Source organism: Triturus cristatus, chromosome 11 (genome assembly GCF_964204655.1).
Source record: "Triturus cristatus chromosome 11, aTriCri1.1, whole genome shotgun sequence".
NCBI classification, from domain to species: domain Eukaryota; kingdom Metazoa; phylum Chordata; class Amphibia; order Caudata; family Salamandridae; genus Triturus; species Triturus cristatus.
Genome location: NC_140594.1, coordinates 1,018,625,096 through 1,018,645,585, shown reverse-complemented (window position 1 = coordinate 1,018,645,585; position 20,490 = coordinate 1,018,625,096). Strand labels below are relative to the sequence as shown.

General features: G+C 43.2%; 1 protein-coding gene across 3 annotated transcripts in view; it reads right to left on the bottom strand.

Annotated features, from left to right (window-relative positions):
- The window catches only part of LOC146785847 (maltase-glucoamylase-like), a 783,978-nt gene that overhangs the window by 123,426 nt on the left and 640,062 nt on the right, over positions 1 to 20,490 (bottom strand). For all 3 annotated transcript variants that reach the window (XM_085635202.1, XM_085635203.1, XM_085635205.1), the window contains 2 exons: positions 8,445 to 8,557; positions 8,237 to 8,362 (listed from right to left, as the gene is read on the bottom strand). In XM_085635202.1, the coding sequence (XP_085491328.1) occupies positions 8,237 to 8,362; positions 8,445 to 8,557 (239 nt within the window). The remainder of the gene's footprint in view (positions 1 to 8,236; positions 8,363 to 8,444; positions 8,558 to 20,490) is intronic.

The window sequence follows — 20,490 nt, the reverse complement described above, 5'->3', positions numbered from 1 at the left end:
CTGATTTTCATGACATATGCAGATTATGTAGATGATTTCCATTCAAGGGTATTGTATCGAATTGTGGCCAGGTAGAGATCAGGAAAATATAGATTCTATCTTCAACCAACATCTGATTTTTGTACCTTCCATTCTTGTAACCAAATTTTAGGTAAGAGATCATAGATGGAAGATTGTAGAACAATTAAGCATTGAATGGCAAAATTATGATATCTGGACATTATGTTAGTTCTAAATAACATTGTGGTTCCGAAAAAAAAATATTATATGCATCCCTAATTTGGTAGAATTGAAACAGGAAAAGCTTGCAAGTACCTTAATAAAAATGTATTCTCTGAAAAGAGCTATACATTTTAACTAATTATTTATAATATCTATTTCCCCATGTCAAATGGGCTGCAATGCATACCTATCATTTGTTAAAAAGCAAATGTTTATCTTTGAATGCCCTTCAAAGATTATGGGCCTGATTTAGAGTTTGGAGTATGCATACTACGTATTTAGATTTGTCCTCTTGCCCAGCAGACAAGTCTAGTGATTGAAAGAAACCACAGTCTCGACGGTACTTTAAGTGAGTTAAAATGTTGACAGACTGCTCCATCAAATGTTTAAAAAAAAGTATGACACCATGAGAATGGTCATTTAAAAATGTTTACTGTCTCTCAAAAATCAAGATTTCACAGCGGTAAGGGATTGTCAAAACTAGCCATTTTTTGTCAACTTATAAAATGTGTAGCTAGTTCAATGGACAAATCACTGACAGCCCTTATTTTGTCAGGCTGTGGGAGAAGTATAACAGTGAATGAGCTGGCCTAGGCTCCGATCCTGATGTACTTGAGGTCTACCCTGCTGTAAATTAGGCAATCATTTGATCTTCCAAAAGTCAGATGGGTTTTCAGGGGCTGAATCAGTCTCTAAAATTAAAGGTGGATGGCTTCGAGGAGACCTTGAGCAGACTTCAGTCCTGCCCTATAAAATTCCATGAGTAGGTTTGGTGAACGCTCTGTATCTGTAGTCACACTCTTTAAAAAAATATCCTGATAAAGGTTTGTCTTTTTCAGGTACAGTCCAGGCAAAATCACACCGATTGTACGTATATCCTGTGGGAACCAGCCTCTCTGTACAGAGTACTACAATGAAGGACACTTTGTAGAGAGTGCGATATATCCCCAAAAGGCAGGTAGTGGTATAAGTAGATAATACTAACTCTTTTTTTTGTGGTAGTGTGGGCGAGCAGTTAGGCTTAAAAATAACATTGATTTTTAAATCATTTTTAAGACTAAAAACATAATAGATAATCTTTTGAGAAGTGCTATAAATAAAGCCTGGGTGTAGTGGGGGTACACGGAGCACCACGGAGCTGAGAAAAAATTCTGTGGTGCTCCGCGTAGCTCCGCTATGCCACCCGCCTCCCACCTGCCCTATTTACAAGTAATACAACTTTTCAAAAACACCTTTAAAATAAATAAAAAGAAGCTGCGGTGTCCTCGAGCAGCCCTCCTCGTCTTCGTGTTCTTGGTGAAAACTACGCATGTGCAGTTTTCACCAAGAACGCGATGAAGACGAGGAGGGTTGCCCGGGCACACCGCAGCTTAAGGTAAGGTTCTGTTTATTTATTTTAAAGGCGTTTTTGAAAAGTTGTATTAATTGTAAATAGGGTGGGTGGGAGGCGAGGACCGGCCTGCTCTGCTGCATAGTGTGCAAAGATTTGCCTACTCCGCGTAACACGGAGTAGGAAAATCTCCTCACACTCCGCGGGGGGAGTGGAGCTCTCCACCCATGGTTACTATAAATATATCACTTCTATGTGCAATTACTCTAGGAAACAATTGAGAAAAAGCTGAAAAATGCATTGAAATTCAGACTATACTTTCATGAAGTTCACCTCCTTGTTTAAGGTCAACGTTGTGACCAGCTCCAAAGTTCTAGCAGGAGAGGTTTGGGAGCATCCGGGATCAGCCTGTAGCAGAGGTGCTAAGGTCTTGGAAGCTGGTGCTCAAAGACGAATTGAAAATGCACTGCACAGAGTGACTTAAAGGTAAGTCTGGTGGGTCTCCTCAGAAGGAGGACGTCACAAGGGCCCAGGGACCATTAGAGAAGGGCTGGTTGGCCGGTCCTGGGTCCGATGGTGCCGTGTGCAGAGCAAACAAGTCAACCAAGCATTGTGCTTCTTGTGGTCCTCGCGGTCAGGTGCAGGCAACTAGGAGAGGTGATTGCGAGACTGCTGGGCCACTCAGGGCGAGTCTTGGGTGTCTTGACATCCCTCAATGTGTGCTTGCCTCAGGTGCTTCAGGAGTCCAGATTGGACTTTTCTTCTTGATGTTTGCCATTGGAGGTCCGGTACCCCGGGTATTGGTACATCTCAGCTCCAGTAGGTCCTGGTGCCTCCAAACTCAGTAGAGAGGCAGATTTGACCTTCTGAAGCTGTTGTGCTTTTTCTTGCTTTGATACTGCATCAAGCTCATCAGGGAGCAGTTCACAGTGTGCAGGAGAGTGATACCTTATTTCCAAGGGAGCTTCACAGTAATTTCTCAAAGGCTAGAGGTGCCTCAGGGTTCTTTGAGTAATTTTAGGAACAACACAGAAGCAGCAATTGTCCAGTTTTGGGTGTTTCAGCAGTCCTTCAATTCTTGAGCAGCGGGTCGTCTTTGTCCAAGTCTTTTATTGTCAGTCAAATTTTAGGTTCAGTTCTCGGGGTGCCACCTAAAAACTTGAAATTAGGAGCGGTACATGGGTAAACAGGTAGTAGCCAATAGGCTACTTACTTTTGGGGTGTCTGCACTCTCTAGTCACTACTTCATGTAGGAAGAGGCAATACCCTAGCCGTGCTAGGAGGTTTTCTCACCATCTCAAGATGGTGGAATTTCAGAAGAGGAGTTCCTATCACCTGCCCAGCCCTAGCGGTGGTGTAGGCTGAGTGGGGATCCTTCCCTTACTCTAACTAATTTTCCCACCTTTCCCCCTGCCAAAAGTGGAGCAGGAAAGGGGGGGTGTCCTCCCCCACCATCTGGAGGTACCTGGGTTGGATTTTAAAAGCAGCATGGCCTTTGAAACTTCCCACCCAGGAAGGCCATCATGGCCATCATGTCCATGTGAAGCACCTCCGCTCAGAGCAGGCTATGTCTCTGTCCTCTGAGATTGCTGACTCTCACCCCATGAGGTGAGAAACAAGTCTGATAGTGGCAAGCTGGCAAAAACAACTCAGGAACCACACCAATGCTTGGAAGGTTTTCTTGGGACCCTCTAAAAGGGTCTTCTGTGTGAATTTATCAATAAATCCAACACTGACATCAGTGAGGATTTATTAGTACAAAAGGTTTTATACCAAACACCTTAGAAAACAGTGAAGCAATCATGGAGCTAGGAAACTCATGTTGACAAGTATCCATCTCATGTATTCTTCATGGCTTACCTCTGCACTTACAATATCTCAGAAAGGACTGGACATTGTAGGGGCATATCTGCTCATGCTGATATGCCCACTCATATGATATAGTGCACACCACTGCCTCAGGTCTAAAGGCCCACCCTAGGGTTGACTTACCTATATCCCTTGCAGTGTATGGGAGGCATCGCACACAAGGCTGTATGTCATGTCGACTCTTCAGAGTTTTCTGCACCCAGACAAGCAGCCAACAATGACAGAGTACATAGCCTTGGTTAGGGTCCCTGGGGTATTACAAACAGTGCTGCAGCCCAGAGGACCCTCTTCAGTACCCATAGGTACAAGGGGTACCATTTATTAGGGACTTACAGGGGCAACTGAAGCTGTGCCAATCGTGGTACAGTTTTGGGCAAAGAGATCTGGCACTGGGAACCTAATAATAAAGGTGCCAATTTACTTACAGTTCGATAACATATTTTAGAAATTGAAGCTCTCATTTACAAGAGGCCAGTGCCACCAGACTGACACTTTTTATGATGCTCCGGTGGCACAGGCCCCTAAATCGTATCTATGAGGTGACACAAAGCCACCCAGCGCTGCCTTCCTTTACTCTTTGTCAAGGAGTGGTTCGATGGGCATTGCTGTGCGCGTTCTCATGCAACACCCACGCACTTTGACCCTGCCCCGAATTTACAAATTCACATAAACCTTGGGCAGAGCCAAAAACGTATGCCTCTCCAAATCAGGCATAATGAGGAGAAATGTGTACATTTCTCTTCATTCATCCTCTTTCCAAGTGTGCTGCATTCTGCAGCACACATACGATGAGGGAAGGGTCTCTCGCAATTCTTTTTGCACAGGGAGGTGCCCCTTCCCACACGAAAACAATCATGCCAACAACAAAGACACCCTTGCACCTTTGTGCAAGAGTGTCTGTTTTGGCACTCAGCTGAAATTTGTGCACCGGTGCTGGCTGATAGAAAAGGAATGCACCATAAATATGGCGCATTCCTGCACGTTCTAATTGGCATAGGGCAGTGCAGCAAAATGACTTGCGGCAATGCCCTACACCAGCTCTTTGTAAGTTAGGCTTTGGGTAACTAGTTGGCAGAGGTATACACCCTGCTCAAGTAGGGACCACAATCCAACTCAGGGTAAGTCAGATACACATCCTAAATTAAACTCTGGTAGCTTGGCACAGAGCATGCAGGCTCAACTTAAGAGACAACTTGGAACACTTAAAACAGTAAACTGTGGAAACACCACAAAACATATCTAGAAATAATGCGCTTAATACAGCACCAACTGGGCCTATCTGGTCAGGCTTCAATGGGTCAAATCTGAAAGTTCAGGCTGACCGCGATGGAGTATGGGTCGGATACTGGGACCAAACTTGTCCCACTGCAAAAGTACCTTGGGTGGAGAAAATATGTTGAAGTCAAAGACCCGATGTGAAGAGCAGAGGAGGTGATGCGTTGGCCTCCATGTCTTCGGATGCACACATTAGGTCAGTTTAAATCCACGCAGTTGGAGATGTTGCATTGTCGAGCCACAAATCCAGCGATGTGCTCATCTCTGGCGGCAGCGGCAATACGTAGGCGTCAAGGTGAGATGAGTCAGTCACGACTGGTGCAACAATGGCGATGCGTGAATTTTAGCAGAACACGGCCAAAAAACCCACTTCCAAGTACCCAAGACTATATTGGCACCACTTGGCAGGGCAGAACTCACTGTTGGCAGAGTACAGAGCCTGTCGCTGGGTTGTTGAAAGTCTTTGTTGTCCCTGGGACTTCAGAACAGTAGGCAAGCCAGCATGCCCTTGGAGTCACTTTGTTTCTGGGGATGTAGAGATGCAGGTCCAGTCCTTGTCACTCCCAGGCAAGGAGAGCCGCAGGCTGCAGGACAGGCACAGGAAAGTAGAAATCCAGCAAATTCCAGCAGAGTCCAGCAGAGTGACAGTCCTTTTAGCAGCACCGCAGACCTTCTTCCTGGCAGAATGCCTTCAGGTCCAAAAGTGTAATGAGTTGGTTCTGTCAGGGGTCTAGTACTTATACCCAGTTGTGCCTTTGACATGGGGGGTGATTTCAAAGAGAGGCCTTTGAAGTGCAGAGGGTTCCAGCCCTTCCTACCCTGCTTCAGACTCACTAAAGGGGGGTCTGTAGCTCTGTGTGGGGACAAGCACATCCCTGTTCAAGTGCAATTGTCAGCGCCTCCTTCACATCCTGTCGAAGATGGCCGACCTGCCTGGTGATGGTCCATCAGGATGTGAATGGCCCATCAGGCACACTTAAGCGTTCTTTGTGTGTGGCTGTCTAGAGAGAAGGCATGAAGCCCAGCTGTCGGCCATCCAGGCATGTATCCAGAGAAAGGCAGAGGCACAGAATCGTTAAAGTAAAATTAAATGCCAACTTTCTAAAAGTGCCATTTCCAGACTTGCAACTTAAAATCCAACTTTACCATAAGTTGTGATTTTAAATCCCCCAGGGATACCAAACAGGTTCCTAATTGAAAATTACACTTATAAAATGTAATAAGGTAATCCCAATGTTAATCTACAGGAGAGATATGCCTTCCAGTAGAGAAAATACCTGGACATGTCCAACATCTTTTTAAACGCATTGCATCCTGCGGCTGTGGCTGTCCACAGCCTACCTTAGGGGTGTCTTATCCATATTAAACATGATGTTTTGGGCCTGGCAAGAGGGTTAACTTGCTAGGTCAAAATGGAAGTTTACAACTGCATACACAGGCTCTGCTATGGAAAGCCTGAAACATGTTTAAAGGGCTACTTGAGTGGATGGCATAGTCAGTGCTGCAGGCCCACTAGTAGCATTTAATTTACAGGCCTGGTCACAGGTAGTGCACTTTACAAAGGGCTTATAGGCAAATTAAATATGCCAAGGGTGGATATGCCAATGAGCACACTCACTTTGGCACTGGTTAGCAGTGGGAAACCGCCCAGAATACAAAGGCAAGCAAAAATCAAGTCAGCAAAACAGGAGGTCGGAAAGCAAAATAAGACTGGGTATAACATGCAAAGGATTACAGGTCTAACAACTTGTAATTCTGTAGTAATCCCATCCCTCATAATTACCGTCCCCCATGGTATTTGTATATCTGGTAGTGACAATACTGATGTGGTATTTCCACATAACCTTTAACAAGGGTCCAAATGAGAAATGTCCCCATTTTTATTTTACCGACCTTATGTAGTATCCAAAATTGCAGATGAAAAGTAGATAAAAAAGGACATAGCATGATATTATCATTTCTGTACATAGATTTGTATATGACTATTGGTGTTAGATGCATAATAAATTATATGTAGTTTTTTTAATTAATATTCATGTTCGTTATTCAGGGCAACTTTTTACATAAGTTGAAGGTGTGTTCAATAAAGCGTTTCAGATGGTGTAAATGTTTACGCTTCAAAGAAGTCTGTTTTTAGAAAATGCGGTTTCATGAAACCCTGGGACAAGTATTTCTGTCTGCACATTAGACACCTCTAAAGGAAGCATTAACATTGTAAACCTAGAATATCAAAATTTTAATTCAATTTTGTATTTCTTTCATAATTTCTAATGAACAATGAGGTTGTTTACCAAGTTCCATAACATTTTAAAAACAGTCTTTTGTGGTACATTATAATGTACATACATTTTAATAGGAAGGAAAATTGTCACTTTTAAAATAATCATATAGTACCCCCTGCCATACATGTAAGGCTATTGCAGACCTGATTTACAAAGGTAAACTATAGCTATGTTTGCTATTCACTAAGGTATTTTACTGGTAGCATCATTACGACTGCAACATCTCCACACATGAGAAGGTAAAAATCTCCAATCTCTTAGTATGCGGAGACTCCGCAGTATTAAAGATAGCACTAGTTAAATACCTTTGTGAATAGGAAACAATCATACATTAACACAATAGTGTAACCTTCCCTCTTTGAATCAGGCCCTGCAAGTCAATGAGGAGTTCCATAACTATACTGAGGAACGAGGCTGAAGGCTGAGTTCCTGTGTAAGGTTATGGAATTCTGAGGTGACTTCCAAATCCTTATCATGTGTGAGAAGTGGTGCTTTATCCCATATAATACATGGTCACACCATCACCTTTCCACAAACCACTTAAAACCTTGGTGTATAGCACTTCCATATGAAAGAGTGAGCATGTTTGCAAACATGAAGAATACAAGTAAAACCACTAGAGAAAAACTTGTTCTGTAAAAATTTGTCGCAAACAGATATTAGAAACAGTTCAATACAAGTCAATTAAAAAAAACTGCAGTAGCTCAGAACATCTAGAAACATGCAGAAAGATTCTAGATTTTCAGTATCTAAGGAGTGAAAAAAATAAACACATTAACTGTAAGGTAATAAAATAGAGCAAAAGAAAGAAACGCAATGTTCAGTTAGTTGCTTTAAACAGCTGCTTTAATAATGACCTGTGACCTGCCTTCCACCATTGCTGCTGGCTCTGGCAGTAGGCATAGTGACATCAGAACTCTTCTGTAATAACCTTATAATAGTCAAGTTCTGATGTCTTTTTTTTAAATGGGTAACTTGTTGCATCCTAACTCGCCAATTATAAAGAAGTTATTGACAGACGTTTATACAGGGAATACAGAATTATTTGTATTATAGTACATTATCATCTCCTTCTACAGATGTCGAGGGAAGTGTACCATGTTAATATTTAAACAAAGGTTATAAATAACTTAGATTTAACTATGCTATTAGGTTTTCTGACATAGCTTTTTGATTAGGTTCTTTTTTAAAGTTTCGATTTTGGCAGTCACAAATGTACACGAAAGGTAAGAATTTACTGGAAAATATATAGACTTACATATGGTATCTTAGCTGCTCTCATGTCATCGTACAGCTGTGCAATTTCTGAGTAATTTTTGTAGCCATACCGGCATAGTTGGAATCCCAGAGCCCAATAGGCTGGCATAACAGGTCTCCCAATGAGCTACAAGAAGAATATCAAACTAGATAAGTCAGGGGAAAAAGAGAAAGCATTATATTAGCATAAATGCACAAAAGTGGCATACCATGGTGTATTCTTGCACCACTAGCTCTGGGGTTGGTCCCAAAACCATATAGAAGTCCAAAATCCCTCCAGTGGTGCGATATGTCAGAGCAGGTGTAGGTTGGAATGTAACATCTGTATATTTAAAAAAGATAAATAAGGTTAATAACAATGCATAGAAAGACCAAGTTGTTGCTGAATACTATTAAGTTATGGACTTTCTCTAACACATTTATGACTATCAATAGTAAAAAGATGTTACTCTATGATAAATCAAATAGTTGCCATGAACTACAATCTTGGATTTGTAATTTTGAGGCTCTAGGGCTTAGCCAATGGTAAGTACCAATCCACTGCAGGTGAGACATCACTATCTGCTACCTCTCTTGTTATATCGAATTCAAGTTGAACTATGTGGGGCTCTTGGTTCCCTGCAGCACTATGTGTTTTGTGTTATGACTGTGATGCAAGTCTGGATGATGTGGCTCTAGTGAGTTGTAGAGAGGTAAAACATAGTCAGTATCTGTTGCAATTTTTAGAACTGGACCACAACATAAAAAAGCAGTATTGGTTTGTTGAATTATACAACTTGCCTGGTCGATCGAGAAGGTCCTAATATGCTACAGTTTTACAATCGGGGTACGTTAAATTCACGTAATTTGATTTTGTGTTATTATACAAATGTATGGCAACGTTACATGAAATTATGCAAGACGCAAATCTGTCAGTTTGCACTGTATTTTAGTGCTAATGCATCTTTGCATCAGTTTTTGGCACAAGGAAGCATTTAAATAAGAGCACCATAAACAACAGTTGCTCGCATTCAGTGGCATAACACAGGCCCCCGCATCCCCCGCGGTGCGGGGGTCCCGAGTTGCAGGGAGCCCCCTCAGCACAGTACTTTGGCCCGAGAGCTCTTGATAAAATTCGGAGCGGGACCCCTCTGTGCATATTGCAGGGGGGGTCCCCTCAAATTTCGTTATGCCACTGCTCTCATCCTGTTATTTCTGTACATGATACATTTTAGACGGAAATGCCAGAAAATATTGCAAATTGCACCTTTCCCAGTACTTTTCACAAGTGGTGCACAATTATGTGAAGTGGCAAAATGGCATATTCTCAGGAATTTTGTGCAAAAAGCATCATATGAAATTCCCGAAATTACACAAATTATACAGACATATAATACTTTTTGACCCAGGCCTATTGTAAATGTACTGTGTGATTCTGATGCAAGGAATGCCTAGGAGATTGATAAAAACAAATTAATCTTTCTGTTCATTGGAAAATGTACTTATTTGCACTCGTGATTTGGAATATACACATATCTGCTGTGCAGCAATGTTTCCCGTAATTACCAGTTTAGAAATTGGTGTTTTATTTTTATCTATAGCATACATTTGCATAACTATCTTTTCAGTTTCCAATTTGTGTTCTTAATTAAGTTTTTTGCTTTGGTAGCTACTTGTTTGCACTCTTCTTATGCTATACCGTTTCAATGCATTATTCATGCCACTCTGCTATGTCTCAGTGAACTTGTATGATTGTTTTAGGCTGTTCTATGAAAGATAAGATGAATATCTAACTGTGCCATCTTAGCTAGACACTATTTTATTGCATCACTCCAATGAGCAATGGGCCTTATGTACAAAGCTATTTTTAAGTCGCAAATCCTGCAATTTTCAGATGTGACAGAGTTTGCAATTACAAAATAGCTTTTTTGTTATGTGCTTAACCGAGTTTGTCATTTGGTAACATGTTACCGGATCGCAAACTGGGTTTATAAACCAATGACACATCACTGTTTGTAAGGGGCATGGTTAGGGTGCCCCTTCTAAAAAGCAATTTGTTAGATTGAGTTCAATGTTTTGCAACCGAAATCCCATTGCAAAACATTGACATTTTGCAAGGACCTCAATGAGGTGAAAAACACTTTGCTAGTCCAACTTTTTGAATTTTACCAAACTATTTGGTGTGGAGTAGGCAATAGTCCATGGGAACACTGCCAACATTTAAAGAAGTACAAACAAAATTAATGTTCGATTTAAATGCAGCCCCATTTTGTTTAACGAAAAGTGGATGCATTAAAAATAATTCACTCTATTTAAAATAAGATCACAGACATGGTGTTCTGCTGACCTTAGCTGTCCACCTTTCTTGTGATGGCATGCAATCGTAGTGAGTTGTAATTTGCTCCCCACCTCATGAATATTGAGGGTGGGTGAGATTTTGTGAAACAACCTATTATTGGCACCTCATCATACATCAAGCCCAAAGTTATTTATGTCCATGCCTAACATTAAGACCTGAGTTTGTCCATGTTATGTTTTGCATTCTTTTTTGTGTTTATTGCGGTGTAATAATCCATTTAAACTGTTCACCGCGATTACACATAGAGGAGCGGCATGATTACAAAAGAAAGAAAAATAGATGGAAAGTAATAAAAATTTAACAAAATTATGAAACCATCATTATGCACAAGAACAAACAGCTTTAACGGAGGGAAGGAAAAAAGGAGAAGAAAATGGTTAGACAAAAGACCAAGTGAGAGGGAAGACTCCTGTCTAAGAGGTACCAGGGTCCTGAGCAGATAGATCAGGAAATCCCATCATACTCCGGTATAAGTCACAACAGAACTTCCTTAACCGGTTCTCACAGTTTTCTGAGCTTATGACTGTTTGGCTGGTTCTTGATGATTGCGAGCTCCAAGACACGGAAAAAAATCAGCTACCACCACCAGGATAGAGGACCCGGGGCTTCCTTCCGCAGCCATGAATGAGCAATCGAACTTCTAGCAGATGTGATCTCAAAAAAGAAGATCCTGGAAACCACCTCCGGAATATCAGGAGAGTGGACAAGCACAACCTTTTTGGGGTTAGGGGGGATGTTAGTCTTACACATATGATTAATCAACACAAACACCCATTGCCAGCACTGCTGGATAGGGCCACAGGTTACAAAGATATGCACCATATCCGCATTTAGAGTGCCACACCCGAAGCTAGCCAATGTTTCCCACGTACCCCATATATTATGTACCTTAAGGAATTTAAAAGAATGCGCTTTAAGTCACAAATATTGAGGACATGCTGTGCCAGAATATTAGTATGTCATTTCACAGATACCGCAACATTAGACTGCAAGCATCGGGTCCACCTAGCAGCCAACAGCTCAAATGTATTTCCGGTCTTCCCGTGTCACCCCAGAATCACGTAAATGGTGCATATATAGCTGTCCTTCTTGAATTTAGTAAAGCACCATAAAAATCATTATGGTGCATATCAATATCAGATTCACACAGCAGCTGTATAAATGTACGCAGTTGCAAATTACTAAGGGCCCCGGTCTTGGAAAGTCTATAATGCCTGCTCAGTGCCTGAAAAGTTTCAAAGATCCCATTCTTGAAGAACTAACCCAAACAGTACATATTAGCTGGACCCCAGTAACTTAAAAAACTATCTTGGAGAGGAGGCGGGAGACAAGGGCTATTACACAGTAGAGTATACTGGTTAAATCATGATATGTTACAGATAGTACGTATGGCTTGCCAGACCTGGTGATAGACCAATAATGACTTGAAATGCGTATGCCTATAATAGATGGTATGGACAATCCCTTGTTTTGGCCGAATAGATGCAGGAGAGGCCTAATATTCTGAAAATATGCCTGCCATACCCCACAGCTTTACCCCGCCTATCACAGAGAGCCGAACCATAAATGTAGACAAGGAATAGTTCCACAGAATGGGGACCGCAAACCCCCCATCTCTACTAGCCAACTGAAGGTAACGGACGACACAACAGGGTTTTTTGTAAGATGAAGTGAATTTCTGCCAGCTGTTCTCTACTCTATTAAAAAAACTTTTATTTATGAATAAAGGGATTGACCTAAAAAGGTAAAAAAAAAAAGAGGCAAGAATTTATTTTTAATAATATTACACCTACCAATGTGACCCAGAAGGAGTCTGTTCCATTTCCTAATCAATAAAGAAACTCTGTAAATAAAGATTCATAATTCAAAGAGGAGACGGAAACCATGTCGAATGAAATTTGAACCCAGAGTTAGCTGAGGCTACAAAATGAGAGTCCACCTTATGAAATTGCTTACTAATAATTATCTCGGTTTTGTCTCGATTCAACTTGTCTCCCGAAACCTTGCTGAAGCATGTAGTAGCCTGTTCGATTGCAAATAGCGCCACCACTGGGGATGTTGTAAGTATAGCGATGTTGTCTGCGCAGTCCACAATTTTAATCTCAAAATGGTACAGTCTTAATAAAGGGATTTAGATGTTTTTTTAAGCATACAAATGAAGGGATCCAAGAATAAAAGAGCGGGAGAAAAGGGACAGCCTTGCTTGTTTTCTTGACTGATCTAGATAGATTCTGAGAGCATGCTCAGGTATGAGACATGGACAATGAGAGATGAATATAATGACCAGCCCCTAGTGATGAAATCCAGCACTAGTACTATTGCTAGCATGACAATCCAAAAGTACCACCAGGAGACCCTGTTGCAAGCTTTTTCAGATTTCAACAGGATCATCCCAGGGGACAGATTTAGCTCTCCTGCGACATCCAGGGCAGTTACAGAATATTTAATATGGACAGTAGTGTCCCGGGAGGGTACAAATCTGTGTTGTGTTAGATCTGTTAGCTCCATGATGATATCAGCAAGGCAATTTGAAAGAACCCGGGAGTAATTTTTAGAGTCACAATTTATCAAAGAATTTAAAAGATATGAATTACTGCTCAGGGGATCTTTGTACCCCCCACCTCTCACCCCTCCCCCACCTGCCACTGTGCCATGACAGCAGCCATTATAGGGTTCCAGTAGTGCAACCATCCCCACCAGTTTACAAAAAGAAGGAGTTATCTCACGCAGTCGCCACCTGCGCTCCACAGTCTCACAGCGGAAGTCGGATCTGACAAAAAAGTCAATGCCGCATATGCCTGCACCGGTTTGTTTGGTCAAGCCAGCTGAAAGATAAGTTGCCGGAACATGAAATTCCCAGTATGAATCAGGATAACCCTAGGGCATTTCAATGCTTGCCCTAATTTGGGCCTGCGGGATTTGGCAGTCTATATCCCAGTCACTGTGCTGGGTAAAGGCCTGTTGAAACGAGTAGACAATATATTTCCTGGGGTCATCCTCCTCATTTCCTTCCGTTACCCCCAGAACATGTAAATGATTGCATTCCCACTGCGAATTATATGGTGTGATTGGGTGGATTTCAGTCGTCTCAGTAGGTCTAATTTTCCTGGTCTTGCACTAGGCAAACCTTCTGCTTTCAATAACACTCTTTGCTCTTGAGATGAAAATAAAGAGCACTAATCACAGAAGTGCTTCACCTAAGTGGCACTTTGATGACAACTCTACAATTTTCGTCATAAAGGGCCATATGTAGGTAGCCTAACATTTACCACTTCAAAAATACCGAATTTTACCGATTCTATGGTAAATGATATGTAGGTAATCCATCGGTAATATTTACCGATTCGGAATGGGTCGGTAATTTAGAATCGATATTTACCGATTCGGTAATGGTAACTGGCTTCCCATTGATTCCTATGGGCCAGGGGGCCCATAGGAAATACCGATTCAGTAATGGGGGGAGCACAATCAAGGGTGGCAGGGTGTCACAGTGACACCCTGTTGCACCCCTGATTCCTGCATGTGTGCACATGTGGCACACATACATGCCCTAAGGGCATGTATGTCTGCCACATTGCACACTTCAAAGTGCAAAAAAATGCTTTTTTACAGCTATTCGTCATTTACCACCAACTTTTAGTTGGTGGTATATATATGAATCCCCACAACAACCACACACTCCCCTACATATCATTTCAGGATTCGGTATTTACCGAATCGGTAAAATTACCGAATCGGTAATTTTACCGATTACCGAATCCTGAAATGTGCCCCCTACATACCAAAAGCCTGAATACCGGTCGGTAACGGGATATTTACCGAAAATCGGCCGTTACCGACCGGTATTGGGCTTCCTACATATGGCCCAAAATGTGTGTTTTGCTTTCTTCTTTTATTGCAAGCCTTAGGGTGCTAACGAAGGAGTTACAAACTTAAACAAGACACAGCCTCATTGTTTTCAGAAGGGTTAGAGATGATATATATATATATAACATAAAAGCTGAAAGCGACTCTACTGCTGGTTGCTGATAAAGTTATTCTCATCCCCGCTAAAAAATCTGGTATTCTTCTAATTAAAAAAATGCAAAACAAAATATGTCTTTAGTTTTTCTGTAGAAAATTAAAAACATATACCTCCTAATTTTGGAATACAATTGAAGCAGATAGGACAGTAATGGGGTAGAGATGAGTTGCAACTGTTATCTCCTGGCTAAGATTAAATACTTGAAACTAGAACCCCTGGGGCAGATTTACAAGGAACTGACGCACCTGCATAGATGCGTCAGTTTCCTTGCGCCAGCGCCAAATGTCCTTGCGCCAACATGAATGCACTGTATTTACAATACAGTTTTCCATGGCGCAAGGATTAACAGATGCGTAAGAAATTCTGACGCATCTGTTGGCCCAAAAGTGACGCATCGCTGGAGTTGCTCATGAAAGAGACGCAACTCCAGCAATGCTTCACAACAGATAGGGGAGTCCCATACAAGAAGTTCTGCGTCCTTACGCCTGGTCTGAGCAGGCGTAAGGATTTTGCCGCAGTGAAGGCATAGAGTGACGCAGTGAAATGTTGTAAATTTCACTGCATCAGTTTTTTGAGTGGGAACTCCCATGCTGATTTCATTATACCTGATGCATGTATAATGTGACGCAAGGCTTTACAACGTGACATCTCCCTAGATGCGTCACATTGTAAATTGGCTGCTTTGTTTACACCACTGCTGCATCACAAAAATAACGCAACGGTGGTGCAAAAGTGTCACAAGGGGCTTGTAAATCTGCCCCCCTGTATTTAAATCCCAGCTTGCCTACTTGACCAAATTGTGAAAGCGCTATTTTATCTCGCTCTGAAACGGGATCAATCAAAAATTGCAATCCAGTACGCACTATGTGTTATAAAAGGAAATGCATCAATTAGAAAGTTTAAATGAAACCTTCAAGCGTGGTGAACATAATCGTAACTTTAAAAAGTGCAGAGAATGAGTGGAATCGTTAATATATGATTATCAGTGACATTTAATCTTGAGACAAAACTTGGAAAAGAGCATAGGTCTTGAATCATGCAAACACTTGAATTACCATTGACAAACTATGGTTTAGGGAAAGGATTATCCTGTCCAGGTTTCAAAGATGAAGTTTGTGATTTAAAAAAAAGGAAACAATATGAGGAGGCCCTATATGCCAGATAATTTACTTTAGTTGCACGTTTTTTGAACATTTTATAATGGTTGGGAAAGCAACATTTTCAGGTTTGTTATTGGAGTGTAGTGTTGTGCAGTAATCCACTCAATTCATTTAGAACTGTTTTCTTTTGGTTTGTTAAATAGACAAGAGATGTCTTTGAATGAATATCAAGGCCCATCACTCACTTGTCAAAATAGTAAAGGACATTTTACAAAACAATGATAATGTAAAACAATTTGGAGTTTTTGCTGGTAGGCAAACTCATATTCTGAAATCTTGACTGCTTCTGTTGCTTTGATGTGTTTGAACATTTGGTGGTGTAGTATTTCACTTTTAATTGCATGGATGGTTAATTAATTTCATTCAAATTGTTGCTTCTATCTGAATGGCTAGAAACAGTTGAGGCTTCTGGGACACTGCTGTTTGTCTTACATGTTTCTGAAGTGGAGGATGGGTTGGAACCTCTTAATTTATCTCTTAACATCGAAAGTGTAATATATAGCATAAGATGTGTTATTGTTGAATTAAATTCGTCACAAAAAAAGACAAGGAAAATGGTAAAAGCATCAAACGTGTAAAAAAACAAAAACCTTTAAAATTACACTTTTCAGATATTAGGAAAGATTTAAGTCCAGAGTCAGCAGAGTTTGTTGCTCACACCAAGCTCCCAAAGAAACCCTGTCAGATAATATTATGCTGTGATCACTTTTATGGAACTGTCTTGAATATTTTTGTTGCTTGAGCCAAGAAATTTGCCAAAGGCAACCGGAGTTGGGTGTGGCCACCATTCAGCCATAAGTCTAAATTCATGCAACTACTCCTCAGCGCTTGTATGCAGAGAATGGTTCTCAGCCAAAATTTGCATCAGTGCTAATCTAAGGTAGGTGCAGATTAAATGTGTTAGATCTTCTTCCAACCATGTGCATAATCTGCTCTAAATCACCGTCACCATCACCGTCGAAGGACACCAGGCCTCCCTTCCTGAGTTCTCGGATGGAAATTAACATGAGCTTGTCTGTTTTTTTTTAGTTAAGAGTAACAAGAGGTATTGGTATGGAGCTCCTGTCGAAATCTCATAAGTGATATATTTTGTGAGTTTTTAGTGCTAAATTCTTCTAAGTCTTCAATACGCATTTGATTAGTAGTTTGCAGCCAGCAGGGTGCTTTGAAGAGACCTCAGGGGATATTCTCAAGAACGGTCAATAATAATCGCCAAACTAGGTTAACGCATTTTTACATAATGCCGTCTATCGCTGTAAACTACCGCCGTGTTAACTGTGTATTCTCAACACGCCGGCAACAGGCTATAGGTACCCGATAACGTGTCAAATGTCAGCATTAAAATGACCAGGACGCCGATAAAAAAGGAAACCCGAACGTGAAAAATGTTGCGATGGGCCCAACAGCGATAAAAATATCAGCGATAATCAGCACCAGGCTTGCTATTCCCACCTCAGGCGGGAAAATTCACCATAAAAGCTGCAAAACCCCACCAAAAAAACAAACAACTGAGAAGCACCATGGAGGAAGGTGGAGCAACTACAGAGGCCAACCAGAACCCCACAAACCCCACGGAAGACCAGCCAGGGACCTCGGGGAAGGAGAAGGTCAAGGAGAAGAACAAGAGGAACCTACGATTCAGTCTGCAGGAAAACAAGATCCTGATTACGGAGGCGATAGAACACCAACAACAACTGTTCATCACCTCCACTGTGTCATTGGCAACTAAAAACTGCAATATGGCAGTCCATCTTGGCCAAGGTGACTGCAGTGGGAGTGAAGAGAAGGGAAGTGGACAACTGCTAGGAGCACTGGAATGATGTTTAGCACAAAACCGGAAAGCTGCAATGCAGACTGGAGGTGCGAATCCAGGGCCACAGCAGGAGCTGGATGAGATGGAGGAAATGGTGTCCACAGTCATCAGTGGGGAGACGGTGGCAGGAGTTGGGGGACCGGACGCTGCTCAACATGACCTGACCCAACAGCAACAGGGTGAGTAACGAACAGGGACTGGGGGAACTGGGGGAGATGGGCACAATGGCACACATGCACAATTAAGTATAGCACAGTGCACACCCACAATGACTCTGGATCATGTCCCTGATCTCCTTGGCATAATGCAGCACACATAGAACCCGCAAGTAGACCCCGTCAACAATTTGCCCAGAGGGGGCCCTGCATACACATCACCAATCTCACAACAAACCCATGCACATGTGCTGAACCCAGCAAAGCTGCGGGTCCATGAGCCACACTGACAATGCAAGTGACACTGCATGACGATTAGCATGGCTGCAGTAGAATCATCATAACATGGTGCACGCCATGATACTGAGGTGGCTGAGTGTGGATTACATCTGTAAAGGAGCAGGTCACACTCTGACACATCCACGCGCACAAACAACCCCTGACGTCAACAAGACATCTGCGGACAAACAATGCCCAAGAGTCCCAACTCCCACCAAGAGCCCAATTTACCAAAGTGTGCAACATCTCAGCCCTGTATGAGCACAGAAGTGAAAGGCACACTGTCTGAAAGGAATAAGGGCGAGCAAAATCAGAGCACATCAACATTGACAACAATGTGGTACAAGCTGCAACACTTTCACAACAGAACAGAGGACACAACTGCTGCCGCTTGTGTGTAGAAACTAGCCCATCACATTTGGCATAGCAGGAAACTGTAAGATGATAATGTACAAGTACAAGCTTACATCGCTGATGGTGTAGAAAAGTCCACTGTCCCGCATCAAATAGGCACCTCCTCCCAAACCGTCACTCTGCATCAAAGAGACCCCACCCCCTGCACAGACCACACAGCAGGAAGCACCTACCACCACGGCTGTCTCCCAGGACCCCCACAAACAACACATGGCATTCCAATGCCATGTGTTAGAGGGCCAGAAGGAGACGGCTGATCAGGAGCGGGTGGGGTTCGACCTCATGGCAGCGAAACTAGATGCCTTACATGGGTGTCTAAGTCCCATCAGGGACCACTTACAGTCCCTAACGGACACCCACAGTCCGCTCCATGCTCTCCAACAAGCCATGGCTGACATCGCTGTAGTCATGACTCTGAGACAAGAACAACTGTCTAGTCAGCGATGTCACCCGGGAGTTGGGACACATGCGGAGGATCATGGAGAACATGGAGCAGATGCAGGCTGAAAGAATGGCTGCCACGGCTGCACACCAGTGAGATGTAGCTGGGATCTTCCATGCCCTGCAGATCCTCCTCATGGCGCAGATTAATGCTGCTGGTACTACTCCATCCACATCTCTGCCCCCTGATGTGTCAGTGCCTCACAGTGCAGCAAACAATCCACCTCCGGCCCCTGATGTGTCACTGCCACACAGTGTGGCAGACATTCCACCTCTGGCCCCTGATGTGTCTGTGCCACACATTGCTGCAGACAATACACCATTACCCACATGTGAGGCACATCACACATCAGAGGAGGATGATGTGGGTGATTCTGCCATTCTGGTAAGAAGGAAGCAGTAGCATTCATCTACGCCATATGGTCTGTTTCAGCTTGGTTCTGCCCTCTGCATCACACCCTGGAATAACACCTTCTACTGTTCCCCGATACACTCTGCGACACTCACCTAAGCCCTCAACATGGACTGCCATATTTGGTTTGGTTACCAATGACACAGCAATGAGACTGTGGACTGAACTCTTCCTCTTCCAATGAATTTGTCAATCCCTAAAGGACTCTAGCTGGCCCTCCACGGGGCAACAATGTAAAGTGGGGGCCATGTACTGGTCCAGCTTCAACACTCCACCGAATGTGATTAAAACATTCTAATTCACACAGATGTGTCATGTCTATGATCAAGCAAGTATGGGATGGAGGCTAGGCCTTTGGCTTATGCTGCGGCAATTAAGATACACACACAACAGTTGGCATGTATGAGCCAAGACCCCGAGCGGTCTTGCGCTCCTTTATTCATCCATTTGGGCAAGCCCGCCCTCCGGGTGCATGCTACATTGCAACATTGTCGATTAAGGTCTGAGTGGTGCCGACACTACAACAGTGACACACGCCATAGTTACTTTTGTGGCAAGCCCAGAACTTCACAACGCCCAGCGCCCAGAAGTGAACCACGCCCAGAGCCCCGTGCCATTTCTTCACACTCCTCACACGCCTACGCGTGGGCCTCCGCCACGGCGCTGGGATGTCGTGCGCTTTGGATTACGTCTCCAGATGTTCCACCCAGACTTTCCAGCAGACTGCCTGAGACGGGGGTGGCCCCGTGACTGTGAAGGGCTCCAGTGGCGTTACCGAGGACATGCTGTTGGCTGTTGGAGGCAGACTTGTGGGGTAGCCCCACGGGATGATGAATTGTGGTACACTGAGTTAGGCCCACCTAAAGAGCTGAGTGGGTGTGCAGCTTGCGATGATGCAGTAAGCCTGTAGGCTGGATGGTGACTTGTGGTGCACAGAGGTGGGGGCACTTTAGGCACTGCGTCTGGCACGGGCCTACCGCCATGTGGCGATGACTTGCAGGGCAGTGAGGTAGGCCCACCTGAAGAGCTGAGTGGGTGTGCAGCCTGCGATGATGCAGTAGGCCTGTCACGTTGGACGGTAAAGGATTTGTATGAGACCTGCTGGACCGCAGTGCTGGCCGGAGGGAGCAGTCAGCACACACACAACTCAGCTGTGCGGTGCCGCAGGGTGCGCTGGGGGACTGTTGCGCAAAAGCCAGCAATCGGCTGAGGAGGCGGC